The following is a 17,277-nucleotide window of genomic DNA, read 5'->3' as shown; positions in this document are numbered from 1 at the left end:
AGATTTTTTTTTTTTTTTATCTAAAACAAAATTGTTTTAGTTTTTTAATTTTTTTTTTCAAAATCAGATCCGGTAATCTGTGTCTTAAATTAGATCAAATATTAAGTCAAGTGCAGATTCTATTTTCATGTGAGTGAGAAAATAATGCATTGAAAATATCTAATAATTTATCCTCTCGTAAGAGTAGAAACAAAGAGCATTATTATTTCTTACGTTCATCGTATTGGTTAATTTTAAACTATGAGATTTAAAATAATTATGAATTCTATAAGCATGTGTTAAGAAATTTTTTTCATAAAGTTCAAACTTGAACTATCAACTTTCAAGCATTCTTATAAAAAATTAATTTTTTTTATAAATTTTATAGTCTTGTGCTTATTTTATTTGATGAGAAAATGAATTTAATTAGAGATATAAAAACCGTTGCATCGTCTTAGCCCAATAAGCAAAGAAACAGAAAATCTGGACCAAACAAGTTCAGCCCAACACGGAAAGGGGTAAAAACAAACAAAAACAACGCAACCTCTGTATCTGCCTTGTAAGAAGCTTCAAGCAGACCGCAGGAGGACCCAGATCGCCTTAGCTGATTCGTCACCATCGGTGAGCTCCTCAATCTTTTTGGTAACCAAAGGCAGTGAATCAGAGACTTTGGTTAATCTTTTAACGTTTGATTTTTAGTTCATTTGGGTTTCGTTTTGTTGAATTTGATTTTAAATAGATTTCACGAAGTGGGTCGCATCTAAAATTTGAATCTAATTGGTGCAAAACAGAGAGGGATTACTGTATGAAATCTTGAATTTTCTTTTGGGTCGTTTTTTTATTGATTTGGGTTCTGGGTTTATGAGAAATGTATAAAAATAATGATTTAGAAGGATACGGGTTTGTGGGGTTTTACTGGGAGATAGAAGGTTTGTTATGTACGAATATGTTCATGTTCATGTTGTTTTATGCTTTGAAAAGATTAATGAATGGCTTGGGCGTGTTGACTGGTGGATGTTTTGGTATGTAAATGCTGCAAGGGAATAAGAGAGGGTTTGTAGTTTGCAAAATGGTAGGATAATGTATTTTGCTGATATTACTGTGGCAGTGGAAATAGGAAGTCTATGCCGTTCAAGCTTTAGTGTGTTGTAGGAGATTGTTTATAATAATGGTGTTTTTCTGTTGTGGACATACATGGGATTGGTTGACTCTTATGTCAGGAAACTAGATTGAAAATGAGGAATTATAAAACTAGCTAATGCTTTTTGATTCATTTCTGTCAGTTTTTTAATTGATTAATGTTATCATGTCTTGTGTGGTGTGCTTTTTCCTTCTATTTTTTCCCTCCTTCCTAATAATCTGCATGTTCAAACAAAAACCTAACTCAACCTTCTACCGTTTTATCACTCAATTTGAAGTATTAGGATGCTTTTCCATTTATCAGATGCGGTGTGCGTATCAATCTAGTTCATATGGGAGTTCTTCATGGTGTTTTGACCAATTTATAGCTAAGAATCTGGTAAATGTGAATGATAGGTATTTTTGTTCATGTGATGATGCTATTTTATATGATGTATTTTTATTTTATTCCATTGGCATAACATGAACCCATGGGATGCTGTTACAGACCGCTGCAATATTTTTATGTGGACCTCATGTGGCCTGTGTCCTAGGCTTTGTTTCCTTGACATTACTGCTACATTATCCTTTCTTTTAGAGAGGTTTTTTTTTTTTCCTTCGGGTTTTTTTGTTGTTGTTGTTGTATAGGTTTGGTGGCATGGTAAGCTACTTTCTTTGTTTGATCTGACTTTCTTTTGTGCATAATTGCAACATGTCTTTTGGATATTTTTTCCCAAAAAAAAGTCTCTTTGATAGGTTGGCTACAGCTATTCATGGGAACAGAGGAATGTAGGTCTTACTCCCATGACATGTTTGACCCATTTATAGATGGTCATCTGGATGAGTGATGCTCCTCATATCCTTTTGATTGTCAAGATTACCTGCAGTGATATGGGATTAGTCGTAGTTTTGTTTTCTAGTTAGAGCTGCGTTTGGCACAATCTGATATGGAGATGCATTTATTTTTTATGCTACCATGTGTTACAATTTTGTGTTATTAATCAGATCTTTGTGCGCTGAAAACTATGAGTCTAGTTTTTTTGAAGCAAGCTCTTAATTGCCAATTCACACCCATGTTTTTTTGTTTATTTTTTATGGCTACATGCTTCTTCTGTTTACAAAATCATGGATTGGACAGGCTTGTTCTACGGGACCAACTTTGTTTACTAGCAAACATTTTCTTGGGATGCTTATGCGTGTTGACATTTTACCAAGGATATTAAAACTTTACTGAAAAAACAAAAGATGTAAAAATTTATCAAGGACACAAACTTGCAAAATTTTCAACTTCATGAAAAAATTCACAAAAATATATCTTGAAAATTCTGTTTCTATTCAAATGAGGCTCTGCCTCTGCTTGCAAATTCTTCTTCTATTCTAATTCCCCAATTTTAGCTTCGCAATCTTTTATGGTTATTCTCACTATAGAAGCACATTATGAATGAATACCTCTGATATTAATATCTTAACTAGTTCATTTGTGCAGTTTCTGCTTTGTAGAAAGTCTTCCATTCTTGGAGCAGCCTGGATGCTTCTTTATAAACTCACATTTCTGAATTACCTGAATTTTAGTGGCTGAATTTTTTTCATAAAATATGTCCCAGGCTCTCATAACTGAAGTAATGGAATGTGAGGTATCTGTTTAGGTTCTAATACTTCCCTCTCATGTGAATGTTTTTTTTTTTTCCTTTACAGTTTGAACATGTCAACCAAGTACATAGTATCTGCTCTCGTGGGATCATTTGCAATAGCATATGTTTGTGACTATGTTGTCTCTGACAAGAAGATATTTGGAGGTAAATTTGAGCTGGCTTGAAGATTTAGTTATTTTCTGTTGCCATGATTTAAGGTCACTTCTGTTGAATCCAGGCACCACACCCAGAACAGTCTCAAACAAGGAATGGTGGGAGGAGACTGACAAGAAATTTCAAGCATGGCCTCGTACCGGAGGGCCACCAGTGGTGATGAATCCAATCAGTCGCCAGAATTTCATTGTTAAGTCCCAAGATTCTTGAATCCAATTTTAGCTTGTGATGTCAGTTTCAGTTCGAATACTTGGGCACAGCCACTTTCAGCTTTGATGGCAATGGCCCTTGTGCCCTTTTGTTTTTATTTGTTTTCTGGATATGGGATTGGTCAGCAATGCTGTCATGGTTAAATCTAAATAAAAGTCAAGTGACAGAATTCAGAGAATTTCTTCATTTCTATTCCTTTCTTGGTTTGTATGTGATTCCAGTAAGGTGACTGGGGCAATTATCAAAGATAGTGCGTGCCTTGAGATTCATGATCGTGCACTTGAGGGAAATATCTCCGCCGCCCCGCCTCACCTTCTTTTGTGGTTGTTTCTGGTTGCTATTAAGTTTGGCCTGAATGCCTTAGCTTAGTGCCTGTTCGGCAACGTTTCACTGGTAAAAAAACACAAAAAATGATGTTTTAGCCGTGGTGCAATCTACAGTGAACCGCTTTGTCAAACATTGTCTTGTAGATATATTCTAATTAGTGGTAAAGGAAATCTTATACCATCCTTACTCTACAAAGAACAATAAAAAATAAAATTATGTGAAACTTTTACAAGGAAGAAGAAACTTATTTTGTCTGGGATTGGGTTTGCTTTATGCGAAAAAAATCTGAACTAAAGTTTTATCCTTCTCCACCTGTATCTTTTTTAATACAATTTCACATGTCAAAGCAATGTTTTTATTCTTTATAGGCTTTACGGTCTAACTGTGTAAAAATTTAATTGTTTTATTTTTAAATTATTATTTTTTGATGTTTTTGGATAGTTTTGATATTATAATATTAAAAATAATTTTTTAAAAAAAATACTATTTTGATAAATTTTCTAACAAAAAAACATTTTAAAAAATAATTTTACCGCACATACAAATATATTTTAAAATAATAAAGAATAAATGCAAAAATAGCATCAATTAAAGTTATAATCTTTGTCATTTATGCTCGAGATTCGTGTTCCCTTTCGGCTGTGGAGTACGATGATCCACACAATGTCCAACTTGCATAAAGAGGAAGGGGGGTTTGATGGCAAGTGTGCATCTTGTATCTCCTTGCATGCATTCTAAACTACAAGTCTCATGTTAACACTTTTTATTGTAGTTTTTTTACCATGATAAAATTGAATTTTTTTTTGATGTGGGAGTAACTTAAAATGTGAAAAGAAATAATCATAATTTTTTTTCTCTAAATGTTGTAAATAGACATATATTGAAAACAATTTTATTTATCTAAAACAATTTTAAAACTAATTGTTTTACTGTAATTGAATTCAATTATAGTATTTGATTTAAATTCAACTGATAAATAAATTGAATTTATATTTTTAAAAAAGATAAATTTTATTTATATATTATACCTATTAACTTCATCCTATTTTGTCAAATATCTTTAACGAAAAAGGAGCTAGATAGATATTTTAAAAAGATTAGTTTTAATATTAATTTTTGTAATAATAAAGAGTTGATATCTAATTTACTTACATAGTATAAATTTAATTTAAAATTTAATTCTTAAATGATTTTAAACATAGGATTTCCCTCTTAGAGAGTTCTAAACATGCGGATGAAAAACAGAGGCTCGTCGGAACTTAGAGGACTGGTATTGAGAAGTGTAAACTACAAGGATGAAAATTGAATATTCTTTTCTTTTTAGTGCAAAAATGGGATAAGTTTATTCTGGAAAGTGCTGAGATATAATTTAATCTTCATTCTCTATAAAAACTCCGCATTACCCAGAATTTACAAACAACTCATCACCATCATCAACAAATCCAGAATTGAGGGAGAGAGATCTAGTTTTTGACGAAAAGGGTTAAGAAAATGGGCGATTTGCAGACTGAAAAGCCACTAAAGAAGATCGCAGAAGCCTTTAAAGAACTAGAAGCAACAATAAAATCTCAAACCCAAGAAGTTGAAGTGGCACCATTTTCTCATGCTTGTTCTCTCGTTTCTCCTCTCTTCGGTTGCTTAGGAATCGCTTTTAAATTCGCCGAAATGGATTATGTTGCCAAGGTAAATCATTCATTTTTATCAATATCCAAAAACCCATGTTTTTTTTGTTTAAATTCGTGTTTTTTGTGATAAAATCAAACAAACAGGTGCATGATCTTGCAGAGGCATCAAAATCGATTGATACGTTGCAAAGTGTGTTAGATAAGGATATAGAAAGGAATTCTGTGAGAAAAGGTGGGAGTCATTCAAGAAATCTTTTGAGAGTAAAGCGTGGTCTTGATATGGTCAGGGTGTTGTTTGAGCAGATTATGGTTGCAGAGTATGTGTCTATTACTTTCTCTTTTGCCTTTCGTTTTGGAAGATATTTATTGTTACATGAACAGGGTTTTAATAATTTTTCAAGTACTTTATGAAATTGTGTTTGTGAGTTGCTTCACTTTTTCATGCATAATAAAGGATTAGTTCCATGATTAAATCTTGATTAAAGGATATTAGTGGGTAGACTGGGGGTTACTAAGTTATATGATTTGATGCCTGATTTCTTGTGAGGTCTTGCAGTAGGTTTGTGCTCAATGTTGATGATAATCATACTCGATTTGGGTTGGTTTGTTTCTACAAGTTTTGATAATTGTTGACTTTGATGTGCTTGTCTTAGCTGTTCGGAGCTGTAGTTTCAAGAATTCAACCTACTAATGTATATATGGATGTCAAGTTTCCTGTTTTGTTACTTTTCCTTTAGTTTGTGTGAAGTGATTAATTCTAAAATCATATGCGAGTTTATTACAAGTATTTGGTCTTAAAATCAACTGAATTTTCATCAAGGTGGGAACTGCTAAAATTTGTACAAAGAATATAGCAGGATGTTCCAATTGACAGGATCTTGTGAAGGTTTAAAGTCATATTTGGTCCTCAATTGCAGAGGAATATAGACAACAGTTGTGGCATTTGCTTCACTGATTAATTGATATATAAACTGGAGAAATTGGAGGCAAATGGTGGTTGTATTTTAGATCTTTTCATCTTATCTCTTTTTTGGTCTTATTTGTTCATGGTGAATTGGGGAAACTGATTTTGGGGGCTAAAGGATTAGGCACTACACAATGGGATAGGGGGCTTAAGTTTTATATTTGTGATGATGAGCTCGCTTAACTGGAGGTTGTTATGGTCCAGGGCTTTAGTTTCATGTGCTCATAAAATTGTGTTTTTGCCTGGGATAGTGCTCACAGTGGACGGTGTTATGTATGGGCATCTGTTTGTTTCAGTTCCCTGCATTAGATGGAAATTTTTTTTTTGCAGCCACCTTACAATTCCAGTGCCTTTCTAACCGACATAATGGGAGGTTCCATAGTAGCTGATCTGTCCTGCCAATGCTGTTGTAATAGATCATATGTAATAGCGAAATGGAATGGCCAATTGTATAATTTCAACTTAACACTCAATTTGCCATTTCAGCTCGTGATTTTGTTTTCCTTAAGGATGAAACTGATATACGTCACATGTCTTCAAATCAAGTCTACTTATTTCTGAACCTAGGTTCAAATTAACATGTTTTTTTAGTTACTGTGTAAAGGTTTAGTGATTTATTAATGCTAGTTTTGCCAAATGTCTCTGTCCTGAATCACTTGTGGATCACTGGGTATAACCCCCATTTCTTTGCTGTGTACCTGCTTCCAATTATACTCATATTGTGCCAAGGTGAGAATAGTCAGTGTACCTCATGCGGGAAGGAGTGGATCCCCCCCACTGGTTAAAAGCCATCTTCCTAAAGGTTTTAGTGTTGACTTGGTACCGTTCTTTTTTATGTGTGAAGCAATAGATTGGTTGATTTATAAGCTGCATGCCTCAATAAACATCCAGTGTGTAGACGGTGATGCTTGTGTGGCACCTTAATTAATACACATTCAAGTTCCTGACCACAATAAGCAAATTATAGTTGTAAATTTATACAGACTGGCCTTGATTCTGGATTAATGGTCTTTGTTTATGGCTGAAAAGATGGTTAACAGTTCCTGTTATTCCTGTGTCAGGGGAAATTCTTTGAAGGGCCCTGCTTCAAAGGCTTATGCACAGGTATTTGCTCCCCATCATGGGTGGGCAATTAGAAAAGCCGTTGCTGCAGGGATGTACGCCCTTCCTACTAAAGCACAACTTTTAAAGAAGCTAAATGAAGATGGTGAGTGCTTGGACCATTTCAAACACTTGTTTCTGAATTCAATATCTCATATGTTCCTGAAAGGTGTGCAAGCAATTATGCTGGGAGGATTAAAACCTGTTTTCCAATCCACTTTCTATCTGACTTGGTGCACCATAATTATGCCCGTGGTTATTTCAAACTAAAATGTGTCTGTTCTGCAGGCACTCTTATGTGTTTTAGAATCACTCGTATTGATTTCTTCATTTGTTTTTGCAGAAAGCTCGGCAATAATTCAAATGCAGAGTTATGTTGCTGCATCTGCGCCAGTCATAATGTATGTTGACAAACTCTTCCTCTCCAGAGAATTGGGTATAGATTGGTGAACAGTGTAATTCCACTGAAATCCTATTTATTGTGATTGTTCTTTTTATTTTCCTCTGGTAAAAAAAGAAAAAAAGAACGTTAATATTCTTGCGAGTGGCATAAACTAATGTTTTATTGAATTGCTCATGCAATGGTATGTGGGTGTCAAACAGCTATATCTGGAGCCTAGTTGTTATTACTCTGTAGCTATATCTATCGTTCAATTTTTCCGGAAGATTACAAATTAAATAGAACTTTGGGGTGCAATTTTTTTTATTTTTTTTTTTTTTTTTTCAAGATGTTGAGGACAAAATGCTTTCCATGCAGTTTAAAATGCATGATTTAATGCACGATCTTGCATTATCATCTGCTCGAATTGAATGCTCAATCATAAGCTCTAACAACCTGCAGATTTCCAAAACTACCAGGCACTTGACGTTTCTTGACCCTCATTTCTTTTTTCAAGCTCTTCCTAAACTCCCAGAGATTGGATCGTGCAAGAACACTTGTCTTTCAAGATATTCTAGAGGGGCCAAGTTTTGAAACAGGCATTGCGAATTATTTTTTTCAAAATTTAAGCATTTGCGAGCAATAAAAATGGTGGGTTTTTAATTGGAGGTGCCGCCACAGAAGATGCATTCGAGATATCTAAATTTATTGGGGAATACGAAAATGGAAAGACTGATCAAATCTATTTTCAATATACAAATTTTTCAGACTCTGATTCTGGGTTATTATGGATTGGATGAGGTGGCTAAAGATACGCGAGGTACATGATCTGCCTACCATTGTTATGGCTATGTACTTAGCAGAAGCGTTTGCCGGAAGGTGGGATTGGGTGCTTGGAGTCTCTTCAGATTTTATACATTTGGGATTTGTGAAAATCTTTCGTGCCACAAGATGTGGTAGGTCTTAAAAAGCCTTCGAAAATTGCATGTTTGCGAATGTTAGAGCTTCATTTATTTATTTGTTAAGAAGCATGAAATACCTATTCTACTGTTCAGTTCACTAGCCAGTCAGAATTTACCCTGGCATTGTTGGTCTATGTTTTCTGTTTCTGCTGTGAGTGCTCTTCTGGTTGCATTACACTTGGTTCCTTCCAGATATTGTCTTGAGGCTGCATGTTTCTGCCCTGTTTTCTGTATGTTTTTACTTTCTTTCCTATTTGTGTCTGCTTTCTGGGATACTTTCTTGAAGCCATTGTATTACTTCTGGATGAATATTTGTCATTTGTAAGAGTGTTCAGATTGGATTCATCTTCTTGTGAAAAAGAAGCCTCCATGTAAAACTGTCAGCCGATTAATCATAATAAGAGCATGAACATTTTCAAGAAGGAAGACAGGTAGTCCTAACATCCTCCCCTTAAAATTGAAAAAAAGAAATCTAAAAATTCTCCATTCTGACATGAAGGGTTTCGCGGGGGGTTGTTGAGAGATATGCACCGATAGACTGGGCGAAATTAGCTGTGGAGAGCAAGAACTTGAAGTAGTGTGCATATAATCTTAACATATTTGAAAACTTTGAACTCTAATCTGGAATTTCATAAGAAAAATTATACTTGACTGTTCACATATATTTCCAACATTTCAAGGCCAGAACTTCATGATAGAAAATTTAGGCTTAACATGCAACAAAAACCCAAGAGTGATCTTGTTAATGAAGCACCCGCTTCCGTCCATCCACCCTTCAACTGCTTTCTTCCCCCCCCCCCCCCCGACTCAAATAGTACTTTACAAGTTGCCATTGCTGGAACTGAATTTGGTACAAAGCAAATGGACAGAATCCAAGGTCGAAATGAAATATACAAAGTGAGTCTTACTCCTCCAGGTAGGCATATCAGAAACGAATCATGTATTCAGAAACAAGCTTCTCATGTAGTGTACACAGCCCACTAACCATAGTCTTAATAAATATAGGCCGTGCAGAATCAAATAGCTTCACAGGCAGCTCCATCAGCTTTGCTTTATTTCTTGAAGCATTTCAACTACCTTCTTCATTTTTGGCCGCTTGGCCGGTGTGCTGTCAGTGCAGAGTAATGCTACCTTAAGAGCTGCCAGCATCTCTCTCCTCCACCCGAAGGAAACGGTGCTAAGTCTTGCATCAAGTATCTGCTCAGGAGTCTCTCCCCTTGCAGGAGCACCATGAACCCACTTCACCAAATCTAACCCTTCACCAAAGTCCTCGTCGACTGGTAGCCGAGTTGTTAGGATTTCGAGCAGTACTACCCCATAGCTATAAACATTTCCTGGAGCTGTAACTTGCATTGTGTATGCATACTCTGCATAGCAAAGGAAAAGTGGAATGACAGTGAGAAACAAAGAAGCAGCTACCAAGTCTAGAATGATACGGTTTAAATATGCATACCCGGGGGAATGTAACCAAATGACCCTGCAACTGCACTGATGCTTGCTGTGCCTCTGGATGGATCCAAGAGCTTCGATATCTCCACCTCCCCAACCAAGGGCTGGAAGTCGGCATCTAGAAGAACATTAAAAGAAGAAATATCAAGGTGGATTGTGGCCACGTGATGAAGAAAAGCCAATCCTTCTGCCACCCCTATGGCAATGGATAGCCTCATAGGCCAATCAGGTTCGTACTCGGACTTCTTGCTTGATTCATGAAGAAGTTGAGCTAGTGTCCCATTGGGTAAATAATGATGCAGCAAAAGAACGACGTCTTCATAAATTACAAATCCAACGGGTCGCACTAGATTATCATGACAGAGCTTGCTCAGTCTTTCAAGTTCCCTTATCATCTTGTTCTGGTGGTGAATTATGGTTCTGTCCATGGATTTTAGTCTCCTCGCCATCAATACCATCCCAGAAGGCATAACTGCCTTGTATACTGTGCTGAAAGTCCCGATGCTGAGCTTATTTGAATCTTTCAAAGTTGCTTTCACAACAGCATCAAGATCTATTGCTTGCTTGAGATTTTCAACAAAGACATTGCCAGCTATAATTGCTGGTTGGTCATTAGTTTTTTCATCAGCAATCCCTGCAGTCTTGGCTGCCTTTTCCTGTCTCTCCCTCATCATAAACAGTAGAACAACTATAGTTACAGAGACAAATACCGCCAAACCAGAGCCGATAACAGCTAGTATAATCCTGTAAGAGACCTTATGGTGGTAATTCTCCCGAGGATAAGAATTTCCACATGACAAGCTCAACGGCTCTCCACAGAGTCCTTTGTTCCCAAAAAAGCTCGAATTTGGACTCTTTTGAAATGGTACAAAGATGGGTACAGGGCCACTGAGCAGATTGTTGGAGAAATTAATCTCTATCAAACTTAACATTCCCTTGAATGAAGGAGGGATAGTGCCAGAAAGTCGATTGTTGGAGACATCCAATGAAACCAGCTTGTCGAGTTTCCCTAATTCAGGGGGCAGAGGTCCGTGGAGATGATTGAAGCTCAAATTCAAGGCTATCTGTAAATTCTTGATGTGACCAATCTCCGGAGGGATATTTCCAGTCAAGTAGTTGCTACCCATTTGCAATTCAAGAAGTTTCAAGCAGTTTCCAATCTCGTGAGGTATCTCACCTATGATTGAATTCTGGCCCAGAAGCAAGTACTGCAATCTTGACATGTTGCAAATATCATTAGGAACAGTGCCATTGAATCTATTATTACTAAGGTCAAGCTTGTTAAGGCTCTTGCACCCAATAATTGATATCGGGATATCTCCAAACAAACTATTACCCGAAAGAATCAATTCCTGAAGATTTACAAGCTGTCCAAGCTCAGGAGGAATAACTCCAGTAAATCCATTTGAGGCCAGATTTAAGAGGATTAGATTAGAGCATTGAGCAAACTCAGACACAATCTCACCAGACATATGATTATTGGCCACTTCAAAATATGTGAGGCTGCTAACATTCCCAATAGCCTTAGGGATGACTCCTACAAGATCATTGTTTCCAATTCGGATATTGGAGAGGCCTCTGCAGTTGCCAACTGATTCAGGAAGCTCACCTTGCAACCGATTCAGCGTAAGAATCAAGACTTCCAACTTCCCCATAGAAAAAATGCTCTTTGGTATTGGCCCTTCAAGCATGTTGGAATGAAGGTTCAACACCTTTAACTCAGAAACTGAACCTAGATTATCAGGAATTACACCACCTAAGTCATTCTCATAGGCAGTAAAAACCCTCAAGTTTGTCAAATTACCCACCCAAGATGGAATAGAACCATTCAGCTTATTACTAGAAATTTGAAAATCCTCCAGCTTTTCTAGACCTTGAAACTCATCAGGTATCTGTCCTACAAGCATGTTATTAGAAAGGTTCAATGACTTGAGGTTTTTAAGACTACCCAACTCCATAGGAATCACACCTCCAAACTTATTCAAAGACAAATCAAGAAATTCAAGCTGCGACAAGTTCCCAATAGCTGAAGGAATTTCACCATGAAAACTATTGCTAGAAAGATCAAGCTGCTTCAGTGCTTTGAGCTCAGAGATTAGAGTCACGTTACCTCGAAGGCCAAGCCTTGAAAGGTCAAGCCCTTCAACCATTGAATGATTCAAGCCACAGCTAATGCCAGCCCACTTGCAGTAATTTGTGTTGTTGGCACCCCACCCAGGGACTCCAAGCTCTCTGTTAATGGCTAACAGTATAGCTTGATCATCCAACTGAGCAGTCACTAACAAAGACTTTGATAAAAACCCAAGAAAAAGACACACCAAGCATGAAAATGCCATTATTGAGTTGGTCTTTTATTCCTGGGTTAACACTTGTTCAGTGCAAGAACTCAAAATTTCTTCACGCCCCAACTCAAGAACATTATCATGTCCTAAAACCCCACTTATCTTCAACAATAAAGTTTTGATCTTTTGATCAAAGACTCAAACTTTACAGCAAGAACACTTCGATGGGGACTTAGAGAGGTGTTTCATCAAGCAACGACCAAGAAATGCAAACCCCAAATGACTATTTACCAATTCAAGAAAACCCCATTTGAGATTTCATTGGAATCAAAGCAATGCACAGTCTGAAGCGATCAAAGAAATGTGATTTGGAAACAAAAAGACCCACATCAAAGGAAGAGGAAAGAACAAGAGAGAACAGACCAAAGAAGGACGACAAAGGATTGATGCATTATGGAGCATGGGCTGTAAATGTTCTCATATTTATCAATATACATCAATGAACAAACAAGAAGAAAATGGTTCAAGGCCTATGTAAGTGAAAGGAAAGTGTGAAGTTGAGGGAAGCAAGAAAAGAAAGTACACAGTACTATGTTTCTTGTTTTGTATTTAATTTTTAGTACAGGTGGGTTTTAGACACAGAAGAGAGAGAGAGCTTTAAGGGTCCGAATCAGAAAAAGAGAGGAGGAATTGTTCTCTTCACTCACGTAAGGCTTTTTCACGAGAAATGACAGTGAGCAGTGATGAGTGAAAGAAAGCTGCATAAAATCTCTCTCTCTCTCGGTTCTCTACTGTGTGAGACTGCAACTGTCGTTGTGTTGTGGGTTTTGATACTTATGTTGATGCATTCAAGAGTAGAGTAGAGTAGCCCCACGTTCATTTTAATTAATTAATATTGACTAATTTTAATACTAATCTTGATACAGTAATTAGCCAAATAGATTTGTTCCTTCATTTATGGGGCAATGCATGGTGGGAAAAAGGTAGCTTTCATAAATTTATTATGGATTTGGGTATGGTGGCAAAGGATAAATTTCCATAAACTTAAGATCTAGATCTCTCTTACACGTTATTTGTGAAAATAATTTCTTATTTTCAGTCATGATTAAAAAAAAGTTATTAAGTAGATTTAATATGATTTTCATAAATTTAATGACTTGATACGTGTAAAAAGGGTAAAGTTTCATAGATTTAGTTTTGGGATGGCATGATTTATGAAGAGAAATAATGAGTATAATTTTTTTAAAATATCATTGTTTTTTTTTATGATGTTGTAAGCACTTGTATGGAGGTGCAGTAGTTTTTTATTTTTTATAATTTTTAAAAATATGTTTGTTTTAAAAAGGTATTAAATTTATATATTTTTTAATGTTAGTTTGATGATTTTGATATATTAATATACAAAAATATTTTAATATAATTTTTTAAAAAGTATCAACATCATATTAAATGTACTATTTTCATGTTAACAATCAAGTTGAGACCTCATTGTCTCTCTCACTTTTTTCCCCTAGAAAGATTTGACCAAATATGAGAGAAAAAGAAAATCTAGACAAGTAAGGCCTAACTTGATACAGTGCTGATGTGAAATTACAAAGCTGAAAAAATGTGCAAAAGGTATTTTAGGTCTATCATGGTATCATTGCAGTGTCAAAAAAAATAAAAAAAAAAAATAAAAAGTTGAAACTTTTCAATCACACCTTTGGCGATACTGTAAGTTTTGAATTGCTGTGATTTTTTTCATAATTTATAAATAATAAAATATTTAAGAGGAGCAAAATCGAAGAGGATAATCAACAATGATTTGAGAAGGTAATGTCTAAAAATATTTTTCAGATAATATTATATTTATTTTTTTACTATGGGATTTTATCTCCTAGCTTTTTAACAAAGTTTTTTTTTTAAAAAAAAAACATTACATGTTTCAAATTACAAAATAAGAGAATTTTTCACAGGAAAAACTTCTTTCCCAATTTCAGCATCCCATTCTTTTTGCGGAATGTAGGAAAAGGAAAAGGACAGTGAAACCCTAAATTTGTTCTTTCATGGCGCAAACCTTGGATTCCCATCCACCTTGGGGTGGGCATTTTATTCCACGCATAAAGTTTATCATTTTCAAAAAAACATTTTCATTTTCAATTTTTAACTTTCTAATTTAGGAGCTAATACTTTTAAAATCAGTGACGGTTGGTATTTGTATTTGATAATGTATCCGAGCACCTTTCAAGAATATATTCAACTTTAAAAAAATATCAAATTAATAGTTTTTTAGTATTTTTTTTATATAATTTTAATATATTGATGTTAAAAATAAAAAAAAATAATTTTAATAAGTTTTCAAACAAAAAATATATTTGAAAAAAATCATGCACCACGATAATAAACATGCATAACTATTTAATAGATGGTCTAGTGGTAAGAGCTTGAGATTAAAGGATTTGCTTCTTATATGGTCTCAAATTCGAGCCACGTGATTACTAGTATGATGATTACTGAAGGCTTAAATAGTCGTTAACTTCAGGACCCGTGAGACTAGTCGATGTGCAAGCTAGCCCGGACATCTATGTTAATAAAAAAAAATAAACACCCAAGATTTAAGTTACAATAAATATAAACAAGGTTTTTAAATCTAAGAACTCATGGGATGTGCCTGTTTGGGGGCATTGTCCCATGAGATGGGTCCATAAACAAAATTAAGTTTGCTAGATAACATGTTAGACAATTCCATGATAAGATACACATCTTGGTCTTTATTTTTTTTGCATTTTGGGGGCAAATTACTATTTATTAGTCCATGTCAGTCACCTTCGATTATCTATGATCTTGCTATTATGTCATGCAAAGGAGGAAAATATGTCCTCTTTTCAAGAGACAATGCTAGTTGAGTAGTTGCTTAGTTCTATCGAGTGATTTTTAAGGAAAATTTCTAAAATTAGTGCACAAAAAATAAAAGGATGCATGGGGCCTTGCTGTTCTTCCATTATTGTACTATACACTCAACCACTCTGGAGAATTGAAATTTGAAACTACATTTTCTTGTACATCGCGTGACACCCTCTTGCTTTCATGATGGATACCATTTAAGAAAATTCGTAAATGGGATGGTGTAAAGTCGATTTAGGGTTGATGATGGATATAATTCACTTCCATTCAAGAAATAATCGGATTAAAATAAAGAAAAGAGCTATCTTTTTCAAGAGTGTGATTTAAAAATTATTATTTTTTAATTAACGTGAGTATCCGGATCAGCTTGTGCGCATCTCAATTAATCTTATAAATACGAAGTTAACAACCATGTAAACTTTCAATAACCCTAAAATTTATAGGATTCAAACCAGTAATTTTTATAAAATAGATTTATAATTTAATCAATCCAACAATGCTCCTAATAATTTGTAATAAACTTGTAACAAGTTCAAGGACCATGCTTTTGATGATTTAATTCTGATGAAAAAAATTGGGTTGCATCCATTAAAAATTTATTTTTTAAGGGAATTTTGACTGCCAGCCATAATAAGAGATAAAACCCAATTATTTGAAAATTAAAATTATAGCTCTTCCTCACTTGGTTTGCAAATTTAGAGGAAAGAAAAGGACTCGAGCCTACAGGAGTTGCTCCATCTAATCATTACAGTCAAGAACCTTGAATGTTACTATTTTTTTTTTTTCTTTTCCAGTTGCTCCGTCTCTCTCGTGCAGAAATAATCATGGCTTGAAATCACTTGTGGTCCTTTACCTTGCACATATGGTTCAATCAAGTCCTCTACTTCAAATTGTCTCAAATCAACCCCTTTTCTTGTAATCAAGACGAACTCGGAAATTAAGCTCGATAAAATATATAAAAAAAGAGGTACCAAACATGATCTTTAGCAAGATTTATGGGTCTTTCCAACTCATCAAACCAGAATAAACAAGGGAGCCAGAATTGATAAGTGATGAACCATCTTAGCAAGTGAATCATCAAATGGTGTGATACTTTCGACAGCTTGTAATTCCTTTCTTGTTTTTAAATGTTTTTTTTTAAATATATTTATCTTGAAAAAATATTAAATTGATATTTTTTAAATATTTTCAATGATTTTAATATATTCAGGTAAAAACATTAAAAAAAAACTCATTTTAATTTATTTTTAAATATAAAAAACATCTTGAAAAACCTTCAGCCTGCCTCTTAAGATTCCAAGCACAAATCGGGAAAGGCAGTCTCTTGAAGGGAGCATGCAGGAGGAGATGTGACAGACCCATTAGGATTGCGACAAGTGGAAGCTCTCTTGGCTCTATCATCCTCTCTGTGATGTGGTAGATAATAAGGTGACTGGCATCCAATTCTTCGACCCCGTCACCCTGTGAAATTAGACATTTTATTTTTATGCATGCATGCTTACTCTTGAAAAATCTCCTTTGAAAAGTACTCTTTGTCCTCTAATTTGTTACCTATTGCTATCATTATGTGCATTAATACATACATACATACATATACATATATATATATATATATATATATATATATATATATATAATACTCGATTAAATGATGATAATCATGAAAGAAGAGGATTATTGTTTAAATTGTAAATGAGTAGTCTTGTAATACTATGATCATAGTCTTGCTGTAATAACCTAAGAAAGTGGATTTTATGAATGTTACGTAGCTTTTATTATTCTTAGATGTTTTTTTCAAAAAATTATTTATCTTAATAAATATATTTTTTTATGATTTTGATATATTGATGCTAAAAATAATATATATATATATATATTTAAATAAAAAATATTTTAAAAATATACTACACTACAGTATTAAACATGAAAAAAAAAATTCCAACATGAAAGTGATGCCCTATTAACCTAGTGTTGGAATAAATCCAAGTAAAAGGTTAATAAAGGGTATTTCTCATATCTTCGATCTTAAACGAAGGACCCTACTCATCGGGTTAATTTAATGGCTGAAAAGAGATGTGTTTTTCTTTTTAGTTATCCAAAAATTATATATGCGATCATATTATAAAAGTAAAATTCTTATAAATTTTTCATTTATATTCAAATAAAGAGGTGGATTTAATCCAAGAACAGCG

At 34.5% G+C, this 17,277-nt stretch overlaps 3 protein-coding genes across 3 annotated transcripts; 2 read left to right on the top strand and 1 right to left on the bottom strand.

Moving 5' to 3' along the window:
- Positions 1–442: 442 nt before the first annotated feature.
- Positions 443–3,291, top strand: LOC118053192 (uncharacterized). Its single transcript, XM_035064367.2, has 3 exons — positions 443–600; positions 2,794–2,894; positions 2,968–3,291. Exons 2-3 carry the CDS (start codon positions 2,801–2,803, stop codon positions 3,111–3,113), a joined length of 240 nt encoding a protein of 79 aa, XP_034920258.1. The 5' UTR covers positions 443–600; positions 2,794–2,800; the 3' UTR covers positions 3,114–3,291.
- A 1,492-nt stretch (positions 3,292–4,783) lies between these two features.
- On the top strand, positions 4,784–7,834 carry LOC118053190 (accelerated cell death 11). The gene is made up of 4 exons (XM_035064366.2): positions 4,784–5,123; positions 5,210–5,382; positions 7,091–7,236; positions 7,474–7,834. Exons 1-4 carry the CDS (start codon positions 4,932–4,934, stop codon positions 7,578–7,580), a joined length of 618 nt encoding a protein of 205 aa, XP_034920257.1. The 5' UTR covers positions 4,784–4,931; the 3' UTR covers positions 7,581–7,834.
- Positions 7,835–9,268: 1,434 nt separating this feature from the next.
- LOC118053189 (leucine-rich repeat receptor-like tyrosine-protein kinase PXC3) lies at positions 9,269–13,007 on the bottom strand. The gene is made up of 2 exons (XM_035064365.2): positions 9,925–13,007; positions 9,269–9,838 (listed from the first exon to the last, which is right to left on the bottom strand). The coding sequence occupies exons 1-2, from the start codon at positions 12,254–12,256 to the stop codon at positions 9,513–9,515; spliced, it is 2,658 nt and encodes an 885-aa protein (XP_034920256.1). The 5' UTR covers positions 12,257–13,007; the 3' UTR covers positions 9,269–9,512.
- Between the last annotated feature and the right edge of the window lie 4,270 nt (positions 13,008–17,277).

This window comes from Populus alba, chromosome 6 (assembly GCF_005239225.2).
Source record: "Populus alba chromosome 6, ASM523922v2, whole genome shotgun sequence".
NCBI lineage: Eukaryota > Viridiplantae > Streptophyta > Magnoliopsida > Malpighiales > Salicaceae > Populus > Populus alba.
Note: the sequence above shows the minus strand (reverse complement) of the source record. Positions and strands in the feature narration are given on the sequence as shown.

Coding starts and splice junctions, on each gene's coding strand:
- LOC118053190 (XM_035064366.2), top strand. CDS start 4,932: ATGGGCGATTTGCAGACTGAAAAGCCACTAAAGAAGATCGCAGAAGCC. Junction 5,383..7,090: donor GAGCAGATTATGGTTGCAGA/GTATGTGTCTAT, acceptor TTCCTGTGTCAG/GGGAAATTCTTTGAAGGGCC. Junction 7,237..7,473: donor AAAGAAGCTAAATGAAGATG/GTGAGTGCTTGG, acceptor TTGTTTTTGCAG/AAAGCTCGGCAATAATTCAA.
- LOC118053189 (XM_035064365.2), bottom strand. CDS start 12,256: ATGGCATTTTCATGCTTGGTGTGTCTTTTTCTTGGGTTTTTATCAAAG. Junction 9,839..9,924: donor ATTTGGTTACATTCCCCCGG/GTATGCATATTT, acceptor TTTGCTATGCAG/AGTATGCATACACAATGCAA.
- LOC118053192 (XM_035064367.2), top strand. CDS start 2,801: ATGTCAACCAAGTACATAGTATCTGCTCTCGTGGGATCATTTGCAATA. Junction 2,895..2,967: donor TGACAAGAAGATATTTGGAG/GTAAATTTGAGC, acceptor TGTTGAATCCAG/GCACCACACCCAGAACAGTC.